Source organism: Balearica regulorum, chromosome 1 (genome assembly GCF_011004875.1).
Source record: "Balearica regulorum gibbericeps isolate bBalReg1 chromosome 1, bBalReg1.pri, whole genome shotgun sequence".
NCBI classification, from domain to species: Eukaryota; Metazoa; Chordata; class Aves; order Gruiformes; family Gruidae; genus Balearica; species Balearica regulorum.
Window position 1 is genome coordinate 82,576,931 of NC_046184.1, and position 27,430 is coordinate 82,604,360.

General features: G+C 41.3%; 1 protein-coding gene across 2 annotated transcripts in view; it reads right to left on the reverse strand.

Annotated features, from left to right (window-relative positions):
* The window catches only part of LOC104632212 (potassium voltage-gated channel subfamily A member 1), a 134,848-nt gene that overhangs the window by 102,437 nt on the left and 4,981 nt on the right, over nucleotides 1–27,430 (reverse strand). Inside the window, exon 3 of one of the 2 annotated variants that reach the window (XM_075761474.1) lies at nucleotides 22,356–24,359. The exons of the other annotated variant lie outside the window; for it this stretch is intronic. Within the exon in view, the coding sequence (XP_075617589.1) occupies nucleotides 24,354–24,359 (6 nt within the window). The 3' untranslated portion in view covers nucleotides 22,356–24,353. Of the gene's footprint in view, nucleotides 1–22,355; nucleotides 24,360–27,430 lie in introns of those variants that run through there. 2 annotated transcript variants of the gene reach the window in all.

A 27,430-nucleotide genomic window follows, 5' to 3' on the forward strand; every position in this document is an offset into this window, starting at 1 on the left:
TAAGATGTGCTTGGAAGGACCTAATAGCAACGCCTTTTCACATCAGTGGAAACCCTTACTTCTTCATTAAAGACTCTTCATCAACATCAAGTTTTATCTTCCATGTAACTCACTGCAAATCTAGTCTGTATAGCTTAATTATGAGTGCTACCCTTGCTGGTAAGCACTTAAACCCTAAAGTTTAGGTCACCCCTTCAGGACAGAAATTACTCTCAAAGCCTGCAGTCAGGAGTTGCATAAAAGTTCAACTGCCTCTGAGGGGCTAATACTACTCCTGGGATTCAGCAGGTTCCCACTTTTGCACAGAAAGGTTATGCTGCCATCAACAGATAGGAAAGCAGCAGCCTACCCACTTAAACAGATCCCTACAGCTGCCACTGCATGGAAAGGATGCGGCAAAGGCATAAGTAAAACAAAAATTGCTTGTGTGATACATTCACATTAACTGCAAGATCAACCTTTCCCAAGAAAGCCCTGATTTAATACTGGAGACAAGCCAGATAATAAATGAAGCATTTCTATGAAAAATTCAGTCACCAATTCATTTCCACTGGCTGCAAAGTTGTGGGGTTTTTGTTTAAGATGTTTCATTCCTACTGCACATTTAAAGTAAATAGGTACATAGAAAGCTTAAGGAGTTCTTCATCCTTCCCCCCCTCCCACCACCAATTCTTAAGCGTCTCTCAGCAGCTTGTAAATGGAGTGTCCTTCTGCACATCCTTCTACCACTGCATGTACACCCCAACTCCCTTCTGCCAGAATTGCACACAAGTGTGAGCCATGCATGTTGGTTCAGTACTGAAAGCACGGAGTGAAGCAGTGACTTGGACTGCCTGGCCTCAGCATGTCAGAAGGGGTTGATTTTACTGGCTGGTGTCTACATGCTACATCTGCTACATTAATTAATTTATCATGTGGATTTTGTGTGCTTGCTTTTGAGCAAAAGAATGAAAGCATTTGCTTGGGGAAGAAAAGCCACTAGGTAGTCTCCAGAAATGGTCCATTTTCAGCCAATTGAACTTAATTTATAATTTATCTTAATTTATGATACAAGAAGTCTGTAATAAGCAAGTGGATATTAGTGAAACAGTAAAATGACCACAATGAATTACTTAATACACCTTCATGCAAAGTGGGAAAAGCATTCCTTTGACAGTCACTACAGTTCTGTTAAAGCAACAAAAGCTGCTCAAGGTAAACCTACACCAGAGAACGAAGTATAGTGCAGCAGTACCTAAAGTGAGCTCCAGCCCCACACCCCCCCAGCAGATGTTGCAGCTGAAACCCTCACACCAGCAGTACAATAGCTCACGACCTGCCTGGGCAAGTAACTCCTGCCTCTCGGCTGCCACGGTGGTAGCCCTTTACCACCTAGGGGACAGCACAGCTCCCTGTGCGCTGAAGGCTTGCACTAGGTTTCTTCGCTCTGCCATGCCCACAGTACCTCAGTGGGGTATTTTCAAGGCAAGGTCTCCATCACCTTTAACCCATGTGAGGCTGTGCTACTACTTGAAGGAATGGTCCTCACTTTTTGCCCTGCCCATAGCTTTGGGTATCCTGTTCTTCCCCTGCTCCCCCATTTTGCACCAGCACCACTAATCTTTAGCTACACAGTGATCAGATCAGCAGACTGATCAAGCTGAAAGCTAGTTTTCAGATCAGCTGCCCGAGCTTGGCTGAGTCACAGCACAGCTTCAAGAACATCCAAGTAGATATGGGCTTGTTGGGAACATTAGCTGAGAGCAGGCAGAAGAACTGCTCCCTTTGGCAGCAGATTGTAATTCAGTCAGGACAAGCTGACTGTGAAGTCATGTTCTCAGTCAAATGCTTCTTTTAACTCAGCTCAAACAGCTGTAGCCACAGAGCAATATACACTTCACTAATAGGTTGCAGAGCTCCCTAAAACAAGGGCAATGTTTTCATGTATCTTTGTTCTACCCCCAGAACCAAAAGGCACCCCAGCTCAAGTGACATTCTTGAGCCATATCAGCTTTTAAACATTAAATAACCACCATCCTAGATCCACGGTGATCATGCCACATCACAATCTAACTCTTTCTCCTGTGCAGAAAACAGGTATATGTTTCATGAGCATGTTTCACTCCTAAGCATACTCTGTTCCCAATAGCCAAGATCTCAGCTCTTTTCCCTCTGAACCCTATTAGGGCTTTCTGCCATCTGCTACCTCTGTGACAGATGCTTGTATAACTGACAGATCAAGCTAAATATAAGATATCAACACCCCCATATGCTCAAACCATTCCAAGTTTAGCACTCCTATTGTATGCAAGGCCTAGATATAGTAAGAGAAAACAAAAACATCATTAATGTTGAAGTATTCTTCAGACTGATGACACCTCAGCACAAGACCTCTAAAGCTTAACAAGGGAGGGAGGGTATGACATCTCCCAAGAGCATTACTAGGAGATTAAAAGCATCATTTCCAACTCTATAGCAATCCCCTCCCCCCAAACAAGGATATTCCACTCCAACAAGCAACACAGTTGAGCTTAGCTATGTTTGCCACCATGGGTACAAAACCAGCGTGCTATGGAAGCTCACTGTTGGAGAGCCAGCACACTGTAGGCAAGACCAGCTCAGCTTGGGAGGGGACTATCATATTTTCTAGGCCTGTAGGCCAGGAGCAGATGTTCCTCATCTTGCTCAACAGAGCAAAGCTGGCCTCTTTTCCAGGGCTCCAGGGACCAACATGGGTAGAAAAACTGTTCTGCTCCCTCAAAGCCGCAAGGCTCCTATGTCCTAATGACAGTGAAATCAGAGAAAAGAAACCCTTTGCAGACTGAAGAACACACAGCAGCCACAAAAACTAATGTTTCTGTAAAGCTTTTCACCTTGGAGTAACTAAGGGTGCTTTGCATACTGCAAGTAGCTGCCATTTTACCCACCACAAACCCAACTACCCATCTGGTGAGAGATGGCAGCTGCTTAAATAGGCTATCAGGTAAAAAAATACTTTAAGCATGGAAGGGGAACATACCACCAAAAAATAGTATCATGAGGAGGAAGAGGCACATTTAAGTGGGGGGATATAGATCCCAACACTGGACTTTGGCCAGCTATGCTGGCTTGAGAGGTCTGTTAACCAGAAGGAGCCAAAACCTTCATTTTTTGTCTCAAAAAACCCATTGATATGGCAAAGATTACAGTTTTCTGGTACCCTTGCAGTTCACAGATGCAGTACTGTATCTGATGAGCCAGAGCTACCAATACCATGATCTCTTCCTTCCAGGTTTCACTCAAGAGTCTTCTCTTCACTCACTGTCTATTTAACAATGACTTGTTTTGTTAATTAAAGTGTAAACCAAAGGTCTCGCATTTTTTTTGTCATCCTTACTACAAGAAAATCTGACTAGCCTCTTCTGCCTCCACATTTAAGTTCTACTGGAGACAATGACTAAGCTTTGGGTGACTTCAGTGAGCTTTAAAGTACATCCCAAAGCATTGAATACCTATCTCCAACAACAGAGAGTTGGCTAAAAAGCAAGATTGTATGCACCATCAACCAGAAAATCCTCCTTTGCCTGCCTGTTCCTTAAACTGTAAAGCATAGCCATGCTGAATGGAACAGGGCATACGTTATGCCTCTAAAAAATTATGTCTCTTATTTTATTACAGCTTTCCCCCTTCTGCATTTTGACATAAGGTAACAAGTATGAAGACATCCATACCCCATTTCTATGAGTACTCCTATGCTTTAAACAGATCATTGGTCCCAAGCACCGACAGCTACACAAGCATGGAGAACAAGCTATGAGCCAAGAGCATCTGCAACACAGGCATTGCCCTCACCAACCAGGACACAGTGCCATAGCAACCAAGCAGGGCCACCATAGTGACAGTGACCAGTTCTATTGACAGTCCTATAAAATAGGAGATAAGAAGTCAGATCTAAAGTCAATCCATGGAGACTAGTCAGAAACAGTAGGAGATGGAGCCAAAGACAGGACTCAATACAAGACTACAGCATATGCATGAGGCCTGTACTGAAGATTACACCAGAGAGAGGACTGAAGACAAAATAGGAAACAAGCTACCTAACCTATAGTTTTGAGATCCATCTAGGAGAGAGAGCCAGAGCTATCCATAGCATACATTCAAAATCCGTCCAAGAAAGCCAGCAAGCCAGAACAGCAAAAGACAAGACAAGGTACAAGCACACTTACAACATAAGTAAGACTAAGCCTAGGTGCCCACAGCCAGAGCTGAAATAGAGCTCCAGGGGCAATGGATATCAGGTGTGTTGTGGAAACCTCAGGTGAGGCTGATCAGGGTAATTAAATCCTGTTAGTGCCCTCAGGATCATCACTGGAGAAGCTGTTACTGCAAGGTGCCACAGTCAGAACAAAAGAGAACCCCAGAATAATTTGGGGTGGAAGGGATCTCTGGATGTCTACAGTTGAATCCAAAGTAGGGCTAGCTTCAAAGCTAGATCAGGTTCCTCAGGGCCCTCAGATCTTCTCCTATTTTGCAAATTCCCACTGACATGACTTCCCAGTCAGCAAAGAGGATAAGGCTAGGTATTCCAAACTGTCACTCTCTTTTGGGTGCTTCAGTGTTAGTCACCCAGCCTGAGATACAGAGAGTGGGATTTTCATGCCTGTTCAATAGCTTGAACCCCATCTCCTCTGGAGGTGCCAGAGGCAGCAAGTGGAGAAGATCAGGGTGAGAAGAGCAGATCGTTAAAAACTCTGTCCATTAATACTATCAGACTAAACATAGTGGCAAACCCCATTGACCTCACTTTGGACATTTTCACCGAAGTATTTTTTAGCCAATTAAAACGCACAGAATGCTTTTTAAAAAAGAAGATGAAAATTTTTCTTTTTCCAGACAAGCTATCCTGTAGCAGTATCTGCTCTTCTCTAACTGATCCCACTTTATTATTCAAACTCAATAATAGATATTTGCTAGCCTAAGGAAGTGCTGAAGATCACCACTGTCAAACTGCATGCTGCTGTAACTCCTCCAAAGGATTTAATCTTAATGCAATTTCCTTATGAAAGTACAAACTTTTCAGCAGGCAAAACAAGCTGTGAACATACTGTCAAGAAAACTTTTCAAAAAGCGTTCTTCAGAGCAGTTACAGAACGCTGACACAAATACTTGCAACAGCATCACAGAAAGTCATGCGCAGCTTTTGTGCCAGTATTTTTTTCCACTGGAAAATGCAGGTATTTGATCTGTTTCAGTAGCTTCACTGATGCATGTGTAAAACACAAATTCAGTTGAAGGAGTGCTCAGCTGTTACTGGCATGTATGTATTTTAAGTGACCCAGATACTTTACTTCCCCAGGAATTTTGTTTCATGTAAAACTTCCCCCCCCCCCCCCCCCCCCCCCCCCCCCGCTTTGGAAAGCAAAACAGTCTGTCCAAGAAAATCTAATTCCCACCCAGATCATTATCTCCATAACTTCTACAGCATTTGGTCTGTAGGCACTTCTTATTATATATAGGTGTGGATCCAGGATTCACACTTGCATAACCATTGCCTGAGCTTCCCCAGAAGTGACACTGGAGTCAGGCTTATGAACAGGTCAGGAAGAACTTCACAGTGAGTTAGTTCTTTGGAGACATGTAATGCAACAGTAATTCATACATTGTGAATTTTTAAATACCCAATTAAGACTCGGGACTGAACAGTGACTGCAGCAAGGCCCTATGGGGACCATGCACATAAATGAGATAAATGAATTTGTGTTCCCATGGTAATGTTCTAAACAAATCATTACAGTATGTCTATCAAATACTTCCAAGGACATTTGCAAATGATCATGAGGAGAAATCTTTTGGCTCAAGGAATGGATGCAGCATTGTCTCCTTTCTACATTCTTGTAATATCTCCATGGTATTTGGGCATCCTCCCACTGTAAACTCAGAGATGTGACTGCTGCCTGTAACCTCTTTCCCAGAATGACCATAGGAGAGCAGAAGTCATATAATATAAAGCATATAAAGCGGAAGGAAGAAGGAGGAAGGGGGAGGAGGTTCGTAGTGACAGCGTTTGTCTTCCCAAGTCACCGTTACATGTGACAGAGCCCTGCTTTCCTGGGGATGGCTGAACACCTGCCTGCCCATGGGAAGAGGTGAATGAATTCCTTGTCTTGCTTTGCTTGCGTGCATGGCTTTTGCTTTACCTATTAAACTGTCTTTATCTCAACCCACGAGTTTTCTCACTTTTACTCTTCTGATTCTGTCCCCCATCCCACTGAGGGGGGGAGTGAGTGAGTGGCTGTGTGGGGCTTAGCTGCCTAAACCATGACAAGAGGTCATCTAGATCAACTGCCTGCTTAGAGCAACATTATTATCAAAGCTAGATCAGGTCACCTGCAGCTTCATTTAGCCAAATGTTAAATTTCAAAGGCTGGAGTTTCCAACACCTCTCTGGGTGACTCATTCCATTGCTAAACTACCCACCTGGTGCCTTTTTTTTTTCTAATGTCCAGTCTGAACTTCAGTAATATCACTGGAGACCTCACACACAGATTTTTCTACATCTCAATATCACTCCTCTTTCAGATAGGTCCCATCCTTATCCATCGAACTCACACACTAACACACACCACCTTGCCCTTACATTTTCAAAGGTTTATATAGGACATACAGCTGTAAAGCTCCCGTTAAATATGACCTAATTTGGTCCCAAGTTTAGCATTACCAGAAGGACAGTTTCAGGGATGGCAATTTCATGGGTTTGTGACTGTGCAGTCATGTGATTATAAGAAATAGCATTCAAGTGCAACATTTTCAGTAAGGCACTGATGAACAGGATGTTTACAAATGTGTTTCCAGGGGACCACTGTTTTCCAGTGTTTCTAGGGTCTCAAAAGTTACCAAGGACCATTTGGCTGTCTCACACCAACACAAGTGATCCTATTTCAGGTCAGCCTACATCACAGAATGCCCACGGAGACTGTCAGACACGTTCCAAAGCCTAGAGCATTATTTAAGAGCATCACAGAGAGACCATGCCAAAGGTCAAGAGATCTGAGTACCAGGAGCATAAAGTGCAATACCAGCCCTTCCAAATGTGAAAGAAGCAAGCCAGGCAAGTCCTGCCTCTACATACTCAATGGAAGACAATAATCAAAGGAAAACTGCGAACTGTGAGGATACAGCTGCTCTTGGTCATTCTATGCAGCTCCCCTTGAAGCCAGCAGGACCTGTAATTATGTACCCACAGGAGAATATACCTCTGAGATGATGTAAAACCACAGCATAGGTTTACTTTAGAGGGAAAAAAAAAACCCCTCAAACCTCAAAATCCATGTTAGAAGGACTTGATTATATATTCTGACAGAAAAACAAAATGAATGGGCATAAGGAGGCAGGAGATGCAGTGTAGGCGATTCTCAGCAAAGCACTTAACAGTGTCTCAAAAATTATGCTTGAAATAAAACTTGGACATAATAAATGGATTGAAAACCAAGCATAAAAGAACAGTAGCCATGGGCTGCACTGTATCAGAGAGCACTAACAACATATTGGAGGTGATAAGAGCTTCTTAATTACCTCAGTGTAAATAACTGTATTTCAAAGGAGGGAAGCAGCTGCAGCTGGATAAATCAGAATGGTAGACAGCATCTATGAAATCCAGTATGGAAATCCCACAAAAATCTGATTCTTCACTGACCAGTACATTAAAACTAAAGGAGACCCACAGTTTTCAAAACAATTTGGCATAATAAGGTGATGAAAAATAGTCCCAGGGATGAGGGGAGGTTCAGTTTGAATTTAAGAATGGCAGGTTGATACTGTTTCCACATCAATCTTTGGCAAAACTCAGTCCTCTACTGCCTTGTGCTGCTGTGGCCAAGCAGCACACTCATGCAGATTGACAGTAAAAGCAGTACCTCACCAGCACAGCCACTGGAAACATCTCATGGAGTGGGTATCAAATAACAATGCAAAATATAAAGGAATTGTAAACAGAGGCTAATAGTTTCAATGGGAGAAGGTTAGGACCATTAGAAGAAAGTGTTAAGAGATCTGGGATTAGCAATATTCTCACAAGCTGTGCATAAACTCTGTTACCTGATACGGCCAAGCTGCCAGCATCCTTTGCAGGGCTTGTCTACATGGGGAAGTGCATGAGTGGGCAGAGATACCCACTTAACCAGGGAGCTCCAGAAACATGAGAAATGAAGTGCCCAGAAGTCAATGAACTAATTTAAGATACAGCTTCTCTGCAGACATAAGGTCCATGTCTACATAGTGCTGTAAATAGCAACGCTGTATGGATTCTCCAGCTGGCACTGTGTAGACATGCTGCACAGATATAGAGAGAGACTGTACCTCAAATTACTGCATTGATTTCTGGGATCATCTGTATTGTAAGCATAGCAGCAACCTGGAACAATTCCATTCAAGTGTGACAAAAAGACTTCAAGGGCTCTGTTTATGAAGAAATTATTTCTCCCCATCAGTCTGCCCTAATTTTATTCCCCCTTTGGCTTCCAGAGATCTACCCAGTCTCTTTCATATGGAAAGTTACATAAAGTCCAGGTAAAAAAGCCAAGGGAAGTGACAGACGTCTGCCATGCACTTGAAAGTACCAAAGAGCGGAGTGGGGAATTAACTGTCACACACTACAGGGAAAAGTCACAGTAAAAAGATACTGGGGAAAAGAAAATTTAGGATATCACACTTTCCAATGATTAAGCCCTTTCTGAAGATGTGTGAATGGCAAGGAAGATTGCTGGGATTTTTTTGTCTCTCATGTAAAACCAGCACGACTGGGAACTCAAAGGACTGGATTTGGATCTTTTAGATGTATGAATCAGGAGTTACTCTTAGATGAGATGAAAATACTCTAGAATGGGCAAGCAGCAATTCATGGAGCAGTGAACTTCTTTATGTCTAATCACTATGCTGATGGGATTCCCATTACTAGAAATTTATGGCTACAAGCCATGCAAACCCTGAAAAAGATCAAAAGAATAATCATTGAGACTGATTGATAATGATCCATCAAAGCCTTTTTCAGCAGAAAGATGGGATAAAGGTGAGTTAGCTTGTCTATAAAATGTTGAGGTTTACAGACTCGTATTAGAGTCTCTAAAGCCTTTGGGACTTCTGAGTTTCAATAGCAGTAAGTATTGCCTCTTACTCCATCACGTAACACAAACACAAGGCTTCCTTCTACTGCCACCAGTTTTACCATGGAGGGGCCACCTGAACTGTTTTGATCACATATCTATAGAATCAAGATGCCCTGATGACCCTCCAGTAAGTTATATTCTCTCTATATGGCAAGCTCTGCTCTCTTGGCCCATAGCAAGCAGAGAAAGATGTAGCTGGACTGGAGCTGTGAGAGGTGGTACCCTCTGGAGAAGCTGTGCGTGTGCTGCAGCATGTCTCCACAATCCCCTTCTTTGAGAGGGGAACAGGATGTTAAGTATGTATGTTAAGAATTGGTTTCACAGGTAAGGACTTATATAAATCAGGGTGCTCACTATAATGAAGTCTGCTAAATGTGTGAAGGTTTTTTTCAGTTTTCAGCTCCCTCCCACCCTCAAAAAAAGGTAATTGTCAATAAGACTAGAAGTCAAAATTATTTTTGGTTTGGGAAATTTTTTTTTCTTTCTCTTTTGACAGCCAAATGTTTTCTTCTGGCAACAAGAGAACTCTTGGGTATTTTGCTGAAAATTTGTGGAGAAAAGAAAAAGCTTCTACTTCAAATCATGTTGTTGCATGTTTCAAAAAGCTTTCCAGCTAGTTTTCTCTAGCTGAGATTTTTATATTGTTGAAAGCAAGTAAACTGAGGAAAGAGAAAGCTCCTCTGCCTTCTACTTCTGCTGCTGGTTTGTGAAACCATCAATATTTCAGGAAGGGAAGCTTTTAATCTCTTCCTTTAGGCCAAAGATTCACGTGTCTTCCTTCCTTCATCTCATAAGCTGGGAAGTGAGCTCTGTTTGGTGACACACTCCTGCTTTGTGTGACTCCAGACCCCCTCCTTATTTTCTCTGACTCTTACACTTGCACCAGAACTTCTGCAACTGGAAAAAAACTCAATACTCCTCCTTCCACTAGTCTGGAAATCAGATTTCAGGTCAAAAGATCCCCTAAATCAAAAAAATCTAAGCATCTTTTCTTTCTGATTCTGCAGAGACTGCTAGTCCCATTTGAAGACAAAACTCCCTGCCATAACTCTGTCCATGCTCTCCTTCATCGACTATGATGGACTAAAATGAAGATGACTGATTTATAACAGTGTATTCCAGGGCAGAGTTTGTTCTTTGTCTATGCCTTGATTTTTACAGTGGCAGCATCTGCTTCACACTGCCATCAACGCACAGCACTGTCTCCACTATCTCTTCAGGCTATGATGAATGTAATTTTTCAATGTTTGCCTGAATCCCACACAGCAGTAATCAGCGATTATCAAAACTAGCAAACACAAATAATTAAGACATTTCCAGGACAACCAAGCACAGTCTTCCCTGGGATGCGTGCCTCACACAGCTATGGGTAGAAATGTTGTCTGTACCACCCACGTGATACCACATGAGGAAAAGAGCACCTTTACCTCCAAGTCTTGAGCCCAACTCAAGCAAGTTGGACAAAACAGTGTGGATGAAGGCATCCAAGTGATTTTACATTTTCAAATGAAACAAGGGGCTTAAAAATGACACCCTCTCTTCTGGTTCCATAATCAGCCTTGTAAACATGAGGAAGCACAACCAGTGGATTACCTCTGGCAACGCAACAGCACTGTTTAGTGTCTGATGTCATTACATTTACTTTAGTATCTGACGTCGTTACATGTACTATGGCAGATCAGCCAGTGTCCTTTACCCCTTCACTACCAATTTCTTCCAAATACAGCTCAATGCCAAGATCTTCATTGCACTAACACGTCTTGACATGTTGTTTATCAGTCACGTGTTCCTGTTGTTTTCTCTAGTTCGGGCTCCTTGGTCAGCCTCCATTTCTGTAATGTACTGCAGTCAGGAGTTCCTATAAAATTTTGACATAGAATATATATTTTTGCCAATGTGTAATATTTTCTACTGCTGATAATAGCAAAAAAAAAAAAAAAAAAGAAAAAAGAAAAAAAAGGAGTAGTTCTTTTTACATAATTTTCTAATGAAATGCATCTTCTTTTCCAAGTAAAAAAGTGAACTTGTTGGACAGGCATACAATTAGAGGGATACTAAATAAGTATGCTTATATATTCAAGTGTACTTATCTCAAACCTAAATTCTAATGAATAGTTAGTATATATGTGTGTGCATACTGAAGGAGTGGGAATGCTGGTGAATAACCTACGTACCCATCCCCCCCCCCCCCCCCCCCAACTTAATTTTGCTGCCAAAATCACCAGACCAATTTGCAGCTGCTGTAAAATGGCGTAACTTAGTGGAAATCAATGGACCTACAGCAGTTCCCATTACCTGAGAGCTTTTATGCATACAAGGTACTTATAAATCTAGCAGGTTTGATTAGACCACTGGTCTACAGGAAGTCCATTCGTGAGAACCTCTACTCCCAGACTTAGCATCTTTGCTCTTATCTTATTAAATATATGCTTTAATCTTTATGTATGTAAATCTGCACAGAATAAACTCTATTCAAGCAAATTAAATCAGTATCAAACAGGTGTCCCCCATGTTAATAATTCTTTAAGGGACCAGAAACATGAAAGTTATTGCCTCTAGATTTTGCATTTTGGATCTTGCTTTGACCTCCAGAGAAAGAAATATATCCAAAAGAGTGTGTGTATGTATATGTATATGTGTATATATATCTCAACAGTATTTCTCATTACTCTAACTACCTGTTTAACTTTTGAAAGAGACACTGAACCTCACCTTTTAGGTTTTAAAGCAGTCTCTATGTACGAGAAATCAGGATGAGACTGCCTATGAGAATATACATATATATAAGGTGACTTAGATGGTCCTACATGTACATTCTCTGGGATTCCTGTGCATTCCTCTGTAGCACTGGGTGCTACAGAGAACAGACAACTGGACTACCAGTCACACCAGCCAGAGACAGACTCCAAGCTACTAATCTGGTATGTACGTGCAGAGATGGGCCTCCAAATGCCTCTGAATTCACAGTTTCTTGTGATCACACTGTCCCACTTGTGATCACACATCCCACAAAGATGATCAAAGGACTAGAGCATCTGTCATATGCTCCAGGAGAGGCTGAGAGAGCTGGGACCGTTCAGCCTGGAGAAGGAAAGGCTCAGGGGGACTTTACCAATGTGTTTAAATAACTGAAGGGGGAGGGTTTAAAGACAGAGTCAAACTCTTCTCAGTGGTACCCAGTGACAGGATGAGAGGCAATGGGCACAAACTGAACCACAAGAAATTCCACTTACACATAATACTTTTTTTTTTTTTAATGCAAAGGTGGTTGAACAGTGGAACACATTTCTCAGAGAGGCTGTGGAGTCTCCATCCTTGGAGATATTAAAAACACAACCAGACAATTTCCTTTGCAATTGGATCTAGGAAACAGTGCTTGGAGCATGGGGGTTGGACTAGACGATCACCAGAAGTCTCTTCCAAACTCAGCGTTTCTGTGATTCTGTACTACTGCTGAGCAAAAAATAATGACTTTCAATATCTGGACCAACACAAATGAAAACAGCACTATTCCTCATCCCTGGTTTTCCTGAGAACTACACTTGCTTGTTGTTAAAGAGTGCAAAGAGAATGGCAAATATCCCTTTCTGGCACTTTGTGAGTCAGTATATTAGCTCCCCATGTATCATAAAACTTCAAGTACAGATGACTGTGTCCTTGGAAAGCCAATGTGAGGAAGCAAAAACAAGTAAAACAGCTTTGTCTTCCCTACATTATACTTTCCTTCCCTGATTCCTGCCGTGCTACTGACCTGCATCACTCCAGAGCAATGATCCCTCCCCGCTAGCTTGGAGATTGCCACGACCCAAACCAGCTGCAAGTCATCTAAATTACAGAGGAAGTATGTGATTAAGATGGAGCAAAACCCTGTGCTTGCAGCTGAGAAAGGATAAGTACCATGGGCTACGGAAATATTTGCAGATAACATTAATTCTGAAACTGGGAACACAAGGGAAGGTGAGGGGAACAGTGGGGAGGGGAGGCAAGGGGAAGGGAGGGCAAGGACCAGGATGCCCTACACAACTGCTCTTTATACCACACCATTTCTTCACACTCTTAAGAGGACAGAACTCTGTTGACTCCATGAGCCACACACCAAAATGTCCATGTGGCCAAGAGCTGTAACAGAATTATCATGTTCCTTGGAGAACTGCAAAGAAGGGGAGTGCTGGGAGTGGTTTCAAGTCATCTCTCCTCTCCACTACAAAAATGAGGGTAGGCACGGCATTCAGTTTTCTTGGCAGCCCTTGCTGGCTTGCTCATTCTGCCACAGGAGAGAGATACAGATTACACCGCCTTGCTGCCTGCCACGTGATGCAGTCCCATGACAAGAAGCAGGCCCGCACTTCTTGCCAGCTCTATGTGACTAAAGAGTCAACTAGTTGTACAGTTTTGTATCAGCAGCTAGGGAAGCCTGCTCGCCTGGTGCTTCTGCTGCATAGGGCAGGCTGAAGTTCAGGAGCCCACACGGACCACGAGAAACTCCTGTGTGCCCTAGAGACCAGCGCATCAGGAATTTTCTATACCTCTATGGGCAAGGACTCTGCAGAATCAGGGAGTGATGGAGGCAGTAAACTGTTAGTACCCAAGTTTTCTCAGAGTAAATTGTTAACTGGTCATGTGTGTTGAACAGTGTATTTGTAGACATGGATTTTTTTATGTAGCTATGTATCCTAAAGACTGGGAAGGCTAAAACAATTACTTGGTAGGCTGTAATTTAGTCATATTATCAATAGATTATAGTGTCTCTGTACAATATTTATGAGCAGAGAGACATTTATCGAATCCATTTCCTAGCAGACCCATAAAAGGACTAGCATCTTACTGCTTCTACTGAGCTTTACTTCATGTTACTCAACAGAAACCCTGAAAGAAAGAGTATAGCAAAGAATAAATCAGTCTCCTACACATCCCATAAAAAGTACTACCCTGAAAAAGTTCAAACAACTGAGAAACAGCAAGACCTTTTTTCATCTCCGTTTCCCTGTCAGTCACAATCTCAGCTTCCAGAGAGATGCTATTCACACAGGTTGTAAACAAAATGAGGCAGAGAGCTTTTCTCCCATTTATCCATAAAACACCTGCCTCACTCCAGATGTTACTGAAGAGAAATAATCAGAGAGGGCTTTATTTTAAACACTAATCACCAAGATTATGAAAAAAAAATAAAAATCCTTGTTTTAACTCGCATTTTTAGTGTAGTCACACCCTGGGACCGAGGCCTCCATTTTACTTGGTGCTTCAAACCAACAGTCCTTGTCCTGAGTGGGTAACAAGCATGCCAGTTTTATCTGAACCAATGGCTGAACAACATTCAAACAATAGCGTCTACTGCTTTTCCACATGTCATTGTTAATTTAATTCCTGTCAGTAACATATTAAGAGGTGCTGAACTCAACAGGAATTTAGGGCACTTGGAAAGATCAGCTCAGAAATGCATGGGTATTCACAGACAAATGCCCTGAATTGCTCTCTGCTGCCATAAGCTGCTTTTTTACTACAATTTCATGGCTGATGCCCACTCATTTTCTTCACACTGGTAATCTCATGGGGGGCACTGGCTTCCCTGGAACCCAACCCATTTAAACCAGTTGAGCACCTAAGTGGTCCTTAGTCTGCATCCCTGCTACAGAGACAGGGGCTTGTACCTCCCTTGCCACCATCCTGGAAAATGAGGAAACACTGGCTCAGCCCATGCTTCATGCTGGACTCAGTCAATTTCTGATGTACCCTTCCCAGCTACAGAAGACTTAGACCATGAGCCAAGTGGCCCAAACCACCTGTGCTATTCTGCGCAGCAAGGTTTCTGTTTTTTTAAAATGAATTAAGATTCTTCTGTGACCATAAAATTATCTAGTCAGGTTTTGTGTCTCAAGACAGCTAGCAAAAAGCTGAATTCTCCCCCACCTTGAAACCAACAAAAAAAATCCCATGAGATTAATAACTTTCTGTGAGATGTAGAGGAGGCAGTCACATCCTACCAGCCATGACACTCTGAAAAGATCCAGCTGTTTTAATTGCTCATCAGTGCTTCACCGTGGAGTGTAAGAAGTCTTGAAGCTGGGTGTAAGTTTTAGTACAGTTTAGACTGCATTAGCGAAAATTCAGTGGTACTGCTACACTAACAAAACCTCCAAAGTGCATGTAGAAAATATTTGTAGAAAAAAATACTGGTATGGATTTTTAACAGTGTTCTGCACAAAGTAAGATACATGAGCAGATTTAAAGTATCATAGCAGAGATTTACTGTGAGAGAAAAAGTTACTTTCTTCCACTACACTTCTAGATAATATTTATCTGCAGGAGGATTTAGGCTTTTCTGTAAAAGCAAATGAAGCCTGGAGCATATTAACTTCCCCTACAGTAAATCACATCTTTTGATATTGCTACACTGGCTTTATCAGAGGAATGTTAAAAGAACTCTGGAGAAGAGAAGGAATTAACAAATTAGCTTGCTCTGTAAATGTCTCCATGAAAGCTGACATTTCTCCTGTATTTTAGATAATATCACATTAATTCTCCACCAATCACTTATGTTTTTCATAAACTGTTCCAAATTAAGTTCAAATCTATGAACAGTGAAAAAGAAGAATTTAAGTCTTCAGTAAAACAGCATCATGGTTATGAGGCCTATGGGCAAAATAATAGATGATGTTCATATATATATATTTCATTGCCTCCAACTGTTAATTTTATTATCTTAAAGCATACATTCCATGTGATCACAGAGTACCATCCAGAGTCACAAAACACCAATAGATGAAAATTTATTTGGTGTCACTTTAACACATCCCTCCTTTAAAAGAAGGGGTTTTTTTCCTATTTATTGTACCACACAGGAACCTGATGGGCAAGATTCCTCCCCGTTGGCTATATAAAGCTCTTATTTATGTAAATAATTATCATATATGAATAGGAAAGAAAGACTCTCAGCTGGTTAGCTTAGAAGAAATAAGTTATGTTGATTTGCATCAAAGCATTTTTAATTTTATATAGGAGCAGAGCGCCGCGCAAGATGCAAGCATTGCATCTCAGTTCCCGCGTTCTTCACATTCATTTTGGTACCCAAGTCACAGAAGTAAGAACTTGATGGGTATTACCAAAAAGAGACACAGAAATCAAAAGACCAACACCCCTCCACTCTGCTGCCTGTCTCCCAATCACAGATATTGCAAACTGGGATGTGGGGTTGTGTTGACATAGCATAGAATCATAGAATCATTTTGGTTGGAAAAGACCTTTAAGATCAGCAGGACTCTGGGTTGCTCTTCATGTTGGTGGATTTCAGCAGCCTTTTTGAAGTGTCATAAGTGGATGAGATCACAGACATTTGAAGACCAGGAAAAATACATCACAGCCCTGTCAGACAGAATGCATGCTTTGAATATGCATTAGCAACAGTGTCTGTATACTATGCAGTGATAGCCAGCTTCCATTTACTACCTTTAATTAATAATTGAAGATATTGACTACCATAGTTTCAGATTGCTGTTTAGTATCCTCTGATACATAGATTGATACCCTATATTAACATAGCATGTGTCATCCTGAACAGTCCCCAAACCCTTTACCAATTTAAGAAACTGTCACACAAGCTCCCTTCCCAGTCTTGAAACGCAGCAACTTCTGAGACAAAACACGTCTGCTCTTCAACAGCACACTGGAATGCTACCAAATGACGAGAACAGCACATGAAATATTTAAAGGGCAAAGAGACACAAAGCCAAAGCAGACCAGAGCAGAACTCCAGTTCTGCCCAGACACCAGGAAGGCATCACAGTCTTTAATGATACCAAGATCTTACTGCATTTCTTGTCACCAGTGCCAAATGGGAGTAAGGATGCCTCTTACTGCCATGTTGGAGATCAATTCAACACTACTCCAGAAGGACTGAATCAGTGTCTTCAAAGTCTCCACACCAAACATATAGACTTGCTGGAGCATTCAGCAAAACAAATTTCACCTAAGTTAGGGCATTCAACGGTGTTTCTGACAGACTAGCCACAGCACACAAAACATGACGGTGTTCTGGTTCATGCCAGTTTTACGTCTCAAACTCAAAAGGATAAACAAAAGCATAGAGGAAAAAGGTGCAAAATGTTAGAGCCAAAATGACAGAAGCCAATGTGGCACGAAGTCCACAAGACGACTTTAGCCCACCACAATTTATTGAACAAACTTGTTCAAGACATGCAAGTTTATATCAGATCGGTGTTTTTCTCATAGGCAAAAAGATTTCTCTTTTGGTATTTGGAGCCTTAAAGTTAATTCTTTCTTTTGTTGAACCATTGCCTCACTCAAGCAATGACCCAGGGTGACTTTGGGGTCTTAACCAGGCTCTCAGCTCAGTGGTCAACACTCAGTTCCAGTTGTATTACTACACTCCAATGACCAGTTGTGGCTGTTACTCCAGAACTGCAGAGCCACCACGCTGCAGACATACTACCCTCTAAACACTGTGCTGTTACTGTACATACCCAGTGGCTGTTCCTGCAATATTCATATCTTACCCTCTTCAGGATCTAAATATTAAGTATCACAAGAGTTTACATTAAAACCCCATTAGCAGTAAATGCTCTTCTCTTGGAACGCCAGCCATTTTTATCATCTAAATAATCATAACAAAGGCATGTACCCCAAGTAACAGAGATCCTTTTTTATTTTTTTATTCTTTCCCAAATAAGTAATGCCAAGATAACTCAATTCAAACAAACAAACAAAGAAAGACAGTTTTAAAAATTCCCCCTCTTTGGGAGGAAGCTGTTCAAGTACATTTTGGGAAACATCAGTTTCCCTTTTATCTTTTCAAATTCCTGAAAAAAAAACAGTTTGCAACTGAAACAACCAAACTTAATGACACTAATTGAAGCTTCAGATATCAGGGTAGTGGGAAATAAACATATTTCTGAGTATTTCAGGAACATTTGCAAGTGATTTATTTGCATCAAAAGCGACGGCAACAGTCCAAGTTCAGCAAACCAGATTCATAACAACATTTGGCTAACTAGAAAAGGAACCAAAGAAAAGCTACCTGCCTTGTAAGCTGGAATTGGCTTTTGGGGGCTGAAGATGAATACTGCACACTGAAAACAGAAGGGAAGAGTCAAAGTCACCTGAGGAAGACAAAGATACTTCTCAACACCTACCATTGCCCGAGCGATTCCACTTGGAGGCAGAACCCTGTTGGCAGTCGCAGCGCCCATCATCAATCCAAAGTGTAGGGAACCAAATGACATAAGAGTCTAGAAGATCCTTTAGTGCAGAATTTTATGTGCCGATTTGTGTTCAGAATGGCCAAGTATCAATGAGCTAAATATTAAATAAATTAAAAACTTTTTTTTTTCCAACCTGAAAATATAGTTCAAGTCTATATTACATTCTCAGTATTAATGGAAAGATAGCTGGAGAATCCTTCCCTGGCTTGTCTGGAGAGCTAGTATTTGGATGGCTGTTTTTTCTATCTTGCTCACCACTGAATTATTCTTAATAAAGTTTAGCCTTATACTGTACTATGGGCCTGGTGCAGGCCCTATGTATTCCTTGTCAAACAGAAATAACTCTACCAAAAGTAATTGAGCTACTGGAAAAGCAGAATGTGACTCCATGAACATGGATGTGTGCACCACTCGGGAGTGTAGCTGTGGGCTTAGCCACTTCCTTCCCTGGTGAACCTGTCTGTACATATCAAGATGAAAAATATGAGATATTTCTTACAGGGACTGAAATGACAAAGGAAACCTCCTACATATGCCCTCTATAGCTGGTGGATTGTCAAGCCCTCAGGCATTCCATCTTCTATTATTTGTACAAATCAAAGCTGTTTAGCTAAATCTGTTGAAGGAACTGTAGGCTGTATCAGTGGTATCAGCCTAGGTAACTGTGGGACACTAAATCCCACTTCGCATTGCATCTGGGTGTCACACAGCAGGCTTCTTATGTGAACTGAATACAGGTGAACTTCCCATTCCTCACACTCTGCTGTAACCAGGAAGGGTGGAAATGGTGACCATTAACCAGGTAAAATGGAAATGGTGACCTCTGAAACACATTTGTTGTCGACCTGTCCTCCTTTTACGGATCATCCATCCTTTTTTCATGCAGCCCTCTCTATCACACTCAGGGACAACTGCAGGCTCCCCTGCTCAAAAGCTGAATGTGCTAGTGTTCCTACCTAGTGAGAGGAGGTCACCAAATATACCACCTACAATTACATTTTCATCTTCTAGCTGTAAAAGCTTTCTATTCAAGAGTCGTAATTGTCTTCTAGTTGGAATAAAATGTGAGGTATTTTAGGAAGCTGTTAAGAGAAGCCGAGTGGATTGAAGTATTGTTGTGCTAATTAAAGCTTCTTTGATTTTCGAACGCTTAATGTCAACACTCTATAAAGTGAGCATTTTTATAGAAAGACCAACCATGGGATATAATGCAACTCTAAAAGTACCTGTTAGAAGCCTTGAGTACAGAACATTTCTCATCTTTTCTTAGCAGACTGAAAGGGAGCATGGAATCATGGACTTTCTACAGTCTTCTGAAGTGAAAAGATACAATTCTATTTAATTCTGTGGGCTCTGGTTTACTTCAAGAGCACGACAGTTCCCTGTACATATTTGCAGAGCCTGGCTGCGGCAGAACACAGCAGCTGCTCTCAGGGATAGCACTGAATCAGATGGTCTGATTTTCTTTGGCGGTCAGGCCATCTGACTTAGACTGCTAGCCCTGAAGGCAGCTGCTCCAGATGCTTTAGAGGAAGGATGAAACATTAACAGTGGGCAACAGCACACCTGTGAGAAAAGTTTCTTTTTGCTTTCAGAGGTAAGAGTCGTTGTGTGCTGCGGAGCATTAGGATTCTTATTCACTGAAGTGTAAATATCTAGTTTCTGCATGGGAAGGGAGTACATATTCACACCTGAGATTCATGTTTCCGTAAAGCAATTTTGTATCCATTAATCAAACAGCATATGTAAGCTGAGTTGCTTCCAAGACTAACTGTTAGGTAAATCAAATTCATGCTGAAATCATCAATATTATATAAAGAAGGTAACATATAAAAAGAGTACCTTGTTACTGAATGGACTCTCTCCCTCTCTTTGTTGAAAGTCTGCAGTAATTCTGTTCTTTAGTCCTTGTTCCCCTTATAACCTGAGTGCCAGTGCAGCTGAAGAAGAAAGAGGAGCCTATTCCATGGATCATCAACTTGTCTGTTATCTAAGTTACATCTGCAGAGCCACAATTTTTTCCTCAGTGTAGGCTGCTATAGAGAAAACCTACAAGATAAGGAGGCGGCTTGATATAACCAAAGGAAGGACTCAATACACAGAATTTTTGTAATTGATGAAGCATAAAAGACAAGATAGGAGGATTTGCATTTTGGGGGGAAATAAACCACACACATCTATTTACTTTTAAGTACGAAATTAACTCAGAGACTCAACTAATCCAGTACACAATGTTAATTTTTTTTAATGGAGTCATTTTAAAGAGCAAAAAACATGTCCTAGGACCTTGTCCTGAATGTGTGTAGTTTTGCTTGAAAACCTCCACTTAACAAAACGGATCACATCATAGTAAGTATCTCAGTACAAGATGTACCAAGGGGTACGGTGACTACACAGACTGTGGGAAAGATGAGGAATCATAAAGTATGAGATGTTATCTTGTTAGCAGCATGGCCAAAGGAACCTACCGGGAGCATTTTCCACATAGAGAAGGCAGCATAGATGGAAACAGGCAAGGTCTTTCTTCAAAAAAGTGTATGATTGTGCTACCAGAATTGGCATTCCCAGTCCTAAGAGAAAGGAGCTTTTTGAGCTACATCCATGACAGGTGTGATGAGACAGACCATGAAGGACCTCAAGGTTTGAAGGGCAGTATTTCACAAGATGAAGAGTGGCCAAGAAGGGAGGCAACTAGCAGAGGGCTACAGAAACGAGTTATATGGCAAGTGAATTGTAGATTCAGGAAAACAGGTTACGCAGCAACATTACAATTTGATCCAAACAATGCAACAGCAGCTTTGCTAAGGACAAAAGGGAGAAGATTGATACTGTAGAGGCGATAAAAAAGTATTTCTTTTTTTTTAGACAGAAAAGAAAAAAGGAAGAAGCAATGAGACTTGAGACATGCCTAGAGCCAACAAAACTCAATGACAGTGACCACGCTCTTGAAGTGAGGAATGGACATGAGTACCTCACTGAATTAAGAACACCACCACAGAGCAGCTAACAGACAAATGACTTGAACTAGACCCATTTAAGACCGATAACTGCAAATCTGTACTGTCAGCTCAACAGAACAATTTTTGGCAATTTATATGTGAGATTCAGTAGCACTGACTAAATATACTTGAAGCTATTGATGAATGAGGCTTTCATTGACAAAAGCTTTTCTTGACCAAGAAAGCAAAACAAATAAGTAAATAAAATCACATGACAGGCCATGCAAAATGTTCTGTCTCGTGTAAGGTATTTTCACTTCATTTCACCATATGTAATCAGCACTTGTTTGCATCCCATTATACAAACTGCACCTATCTACATAAAGACTTGGCAGTCTTTATAGATGGACTTCTAATACACCATACCTTTGGCATAAAATAATTAGCATTTACGTCATTGCCTTCTTTATATATAATACAATATTGAGACATTGCAGGCATGACTGTATCAGAGCAGTTTGCACGAAACACACCTTGAAAAAACAATCAATTTTCCAAAGAAAACCAGACCAAGTTAGTTAGACTTGCTTACATTCAACCCAAACCAAAAACCATGATCAGTCACACAGTTGTTTGAAACCTTATTTCCAGTCATCACACATGATAATGCTACAGACAGTGGTTCAGATTCAGAAATGTATCCGTAACGTGCTAATTGATACCCGCAAGGCTTTGGAGAACACAATCAGTAGGCTTATCTTATTTCCATTGGTTTTGGCGGAACAGAGTGCTGTCTCAGCAGTGAAGGCAGGAGAGTTTGGCCCCAGAACATTACTCACTCAAGGCTAGATCCAAAGCCTATGGAAGCCAAACCCTTGGATTAAATGTACTGTAAAGCTTGAGCTGACATTTACAAGCCCCTCAAAGCCCACAGCCACATTTCTCATTCATTACATTGCCATTTCTTATGTCATTCAATAAGAAAACCATCAATGAACCAACCATTCATTTCAGGAAGAACTGGCCAGTAGTGACAGCAGAGAAACAAGACTCCAGAAAATAACCAGACAGAAAAATCCTGGGTAAGATCCTTAAAAATTATCTTTAATTGATGCCAAGTATGAACAGATGAACAAGTACAGAAGCAGGTAAAATTGCATAGATGAAAACTATGCATTTCAAATAGTTCAAGAACTCATAACATTAGATGTTTTAAAAATGATAAGTCAAACGATTTCACTACTGGAAGTAAAATGAACTGTAATATGACAATGAAGTACATACTTGACCCAAAGTGTAAGCGATTTGTAAATGGTGGAAATAAGTACAGCTGTGTCGGCTTAAATGTTTTGTTGCCCTGATGGTGCACTTTCATACGGAGACTATTCAGTTTATATATTTCACATTGGTAATATTTGATCATTAAAATCAGAGGTATGTCTGAGAGGCCATATACAGTTATATTGACAGCTGTTATTGATTCATTTCAAACCGATATACTGCAAAAACAATGGGTTACATGTAAAGGAAAGGAAAAAAAGATTTCATCTTAGCAGGTTATAGGTAAGGGTTTGCTGAATTTAGTCATAAAAATATCATTTTTACTTTTGTACAAAAGTAAAATATACATTTGATCCCAATTACATTATAGAAATGTCACTGAAACAATAACATGGATCAAAGACTGATGCACCTAAAGGAACTGAATGCAACGTCTTCATTTTATTATAGAAACTAGAAATGGAAGATGATTTTTTTTTATAACTTGTAGTGACATTTGCTAATATACAGAATTACATAGATATTAACAGATACTTTGAGACAAATTTCAATTAAGACCTCAGTTTCATTTTATTTCCTTTGAAAATATCAAAGCATGCTATGCCTTGACAGCATAAATTGTTGACCTCACCGGTGGCAAGTTCACCTGTACTGAGTGAAACAGTAGAACACCCTGAAGTTTCATTTTTGCAGATACAAATACTGACACCTTTAAGAATACTTGATAAGCATTTCAGGAAAAATAAATTCTCTACACCTGATTAAGTAGAGCCAGAACAACAGAAAACAGAAAAAGAAACTCAGCCTGAAATAAGTCCAACCAAAATTGAAATGTAGGTCCCTGGTTAAAGCATCTCAGAAAAGGAGCCTGTTTCAGACTTGCGATAGGCAGCTCTGGAACAAAGTTGCCATGTTGTGCAATTGCAAGGACAGCTTTCAAATTCTGTCCAGCTCTGTGGCTATGGAGGGTAAATCGCACTTTGGAGCTGGTTCTGCATTCCTGCGAGTCTGAAATTACTGTGACCATCAGTGGCACCAGGCTGCTGGAAGTCTACAGGATCAGACCATTCCTGGAAAAGCTGCAGTACTTCCCTCTTCTTCATGTTAGGGGAAATTAATAAATCCAGAATGGCACCCCTCTAAAAACAGTTCTCAAGCTAGTATTTGGAAAGGAATATATTCTCCCTGTATATTACATATGTATGAAGAATATCTTATTCTAAAATACAAATTTCCACCTTTTTCTAATAAACTTCAGATGTTCCTGTCCTAGTGTTTATTTCATTTCGGTTAATATATGTGCATATAAGAAGCTGCACTGTCCAAGTGTGAACTATGGAAAAGTGAAACTTGCCTTCAGTTCTTTATACTTAAAAATAAGCAGGTTTTTACATTACATTTGGGCTTCAGCTCTCTCATAACAGAAACAAACTTTCTGTACTTCTGTATAAAGAAAATAATTGTCCCTTAGTAAAATCTTGGTCAATAAAAGTTGCCACAGCTCCAATTGTTGATTTGGGCCAATGCAGCCTCTAATCAATCGATACACAGATGATTTGCTAAGAAGGGTCTGATCCCTGAAATCTCTACTTGGGCAAAATCACTGCTGAAAACAAGAGGACTTCTGCTGAATTTTGTCCTATCTCTAGTGCTTCATACTGTCTTTCAAGTGCTTGTCCACATGATCAACAGTACATCACACTAAGCACGTGCACAGTTAGAGACTTTGTAAGTGGAAATTAACTTCCTTGGGCCATGATCATTGTCAACTTCCCAGAAGGCAGCGGGATTGATTCTCCTCACACCTACAAATGTGTAAACCAGGAACAAAGGAAGGAAATCACTAGAATTGTTACCAGGAACAATATGTTAGCCCTCAGTAAGCCAAGCTGTGAATTTCCAGCACTCACGTACTAAGAATTTTGTACCATGTGGCCATGCTCTGCCCAGCCACCCCCTGCAAAGTAGGGTCAGTTCCATTACATTTAATGATTACTAAAGGCTTATCTATCTGAATGAACTGTGAGGCAGATGAGGTAAACTGCATTAAGCCCCATTGTGTTCAGAATTAAAGCAGCCTTAATTCAATTCAGCTTACTTTCCTTCCAAAAAGAATGACTCCAAATCAGATTAAGGTTGCTTTTATACTGCAACAGAATGTCCATGCTGGGCTTTAAAGCAGTTTAACAAATCTACTTTAAATGCACACCTTTCATTAATTCGGATTAGCTTTCCTGAAGCCCCCAGTGTAGATAAGGCTTAAGAGACTCCATGCAGGCAATCTGCATGGGCTTGCTAGGATGCTGTGAACTCACACCCTGGCTTACTGCACACTAACTTCCTCGTGAAAACAAGTAAATCCAGTTCATTGTCTCTGCTGGAGCTGCCACACAGAGGATTTGAGTTCTTGGCCGTCTTGCAGCAATCTCTCAGTTCTGTGAAGGAAGGGGTACAGAGCCTTTCACTTTCACTCTCCCCCTTGCTCCTCTGCCTGTTCCCTAGTGCTCTATAGCTAAGTATGGTAGGACCAGATGGGGAATTTTGGCAGTGATACCAGCTTATGGGATTCCTGCCCACTGCCTCTCCACTTCATTCCTGCCTCTGCACTGCAGTGCACTGCTGCCTTGCTCATGCCAGAGAAGTTCCCTCATCCACTTCACTGAGTGGATGAAGAAAAAGCTGTACAGGGGTAACTGAGAAGCATAGAGAGGCACAGAGCAGTGGCTGGTAAAGGCGGCCTGGGTAGTGACACCCTACGCTGGAACAGCTGCCTTACCTCATCAAACTCCAGCCCAGCTAAGATGATTGCCATATCTACTGGTTCCTCCGTCCAACACGGGCATCGCTTCTGGGAGGTCCTTACCAAAGGAACGACGGTCTCTCTACTTTTTCAGAGATGCACTAAATTGGCCATCAGCTCATTTCCAGTCCTCTTCCACTGAGATAAACAACCCCATAAAGCTCATGTGTGGCAAAAATAAAAATGCCAAAAAAGGGGGGAAGGAAGGAAGGAAGGAAGGAAGGAAGGAAGGAAGGAAGGAAGGAAGGAAGGAAGGAAGGAAGGAAGGAAGGAAGGAAGGAAGGAAGGAAGGAAGGAAGGAAGGAAGGAAGGAAGGAAGAAGAAGAAGAAAAAAGAAAGAAAGAAAAAGAAAAGAAAGAAAGAAAGAAAGAAAGAAAGAAAGAAAGAAAGAAAGAAAGAAAGAAAGAAAGAGAAGGAAAAGGATGCAAGATGGTAAGAACAGGCAGTTTGTTAAGTGCACCTTCAGGCCCACAAAGACATTTCAGCACTCCTATGTAAAGGGAGTAAGAGGTGGTTGTTGTTGTCGGTTTTTGTGTCAAACTTGTCAAAAACGCATGCCTATGCTACAGGAGGTTAATTCCTGTATTCCATGTGTATTGAGATCCTTTGCAGTGAGCTATAAATGGACAAAGCAACATTCAGGCTCCCCAAAACACCCCCAGTCCTAATGATCCATCCCAGTCTCCTGACAAAGAAGAATCACTGCATGCACCACTTTGCTCTTTATATATGCAGAACGATTATCATTCTGCTCATTAAACTAAGGTGTGCATACCCAACTGTGGCAGAAGTTAAGTTACTAAAGTGAGGCCTCATCTCCCAGATGCTACTTTCTGATCTGGTCCCACAGCACTGAATTGATTATTGCTGTTTAGTTTAGTCAGTTGGTTGTTTTATAAGCTGAGTCCAGCATTCAAGTCTATTTTGACATGAAAATTCATATCCTAGAATTCAAGAGTTTGGGAAGATCAGGACCACCAGAAATTAATGGGGAGAGAGGTGTATGATGGGCAGGGGTGTGAGCGGGGGACAGGAAGGGTCTACCACATCTACCTAGAGGATGTAATGCCCTGTTTTATCTGATGCTTTGCATTTCTTGCAGGAGTCAGAGCTCCCTCAGTTCTTGATTGCACACAGAAGCCACACAGTGAGAAATAAAGTCAAGTCTTTTTGGAAACCTGGAAGGTCAGGCTTGTGCGTAACTGCAGAGTTAGGGTTGTTTTTTAGCTGTAAGTGCCTTGATTTTATATATATATGTGTGTCTGTGTATGTGTGTGACACACACTCATGCACAGAAACTCATATATATATTTATAAACATACATATATCAGAAAGATAGGGGAAGAAAGGATCTGTACAATGTGGAAGGAGAAGTGTTCAACAGCAGTTGGCCACATGCTAAGTGCAGAATGAAGATCCTCAACTTCGTCCATTTAAAAAATAAAGATTAGTGCCTACGTTAGTTCAGATCAAAGGTTATTATCTTCCAGGGCCTAGCAGTCAAGGCTGGCATATTGCAGAAGATACCTTCTCCTAGTGTTGCTTCCTTCACCAGATGATGGTGGAAATAGAGTAAGGTTAGGGACCAGAAAGAAGAATATGGCTTAAAGGATATGCAATGGGATTTAAGATCTGACAGACTGCCGAATGGGGATGGAGGAGGCAGGGATGGGAGGGCACTGGTAAGCCTCTCCCACTACCTGATGGGGAATCCAAAGGAAAGAAAAACACAGCCCTGCAGTCTGGTTGCCTGACTGGGCGATGCCGCAGTTCATGCTAGTCCCTAGCTCCTCCTGCATCCTGCCATGCTGGGACAGGCTGCCAAAAAGCCATCTCAGGGAAAGGAAGGGCAGATACAATGATGGCAGTGATGTCTCTATAAACAACCTAGGGAAACTTGAAGTCTGGCATAAACACAACTATGAGTTATTTGGCAGAAGCAACTGCTGAGCCCTGCAGCATCAGACTGGCTGGGGAAGGAAGGTATCCCATAGGCGCTGGTGGTCTCTGCCCGCCTCTTCTGCATCCCTCTCTCTTCTTTCTTTCTTTCTTTCTTTTCTTTCTTTCTTTCTTTC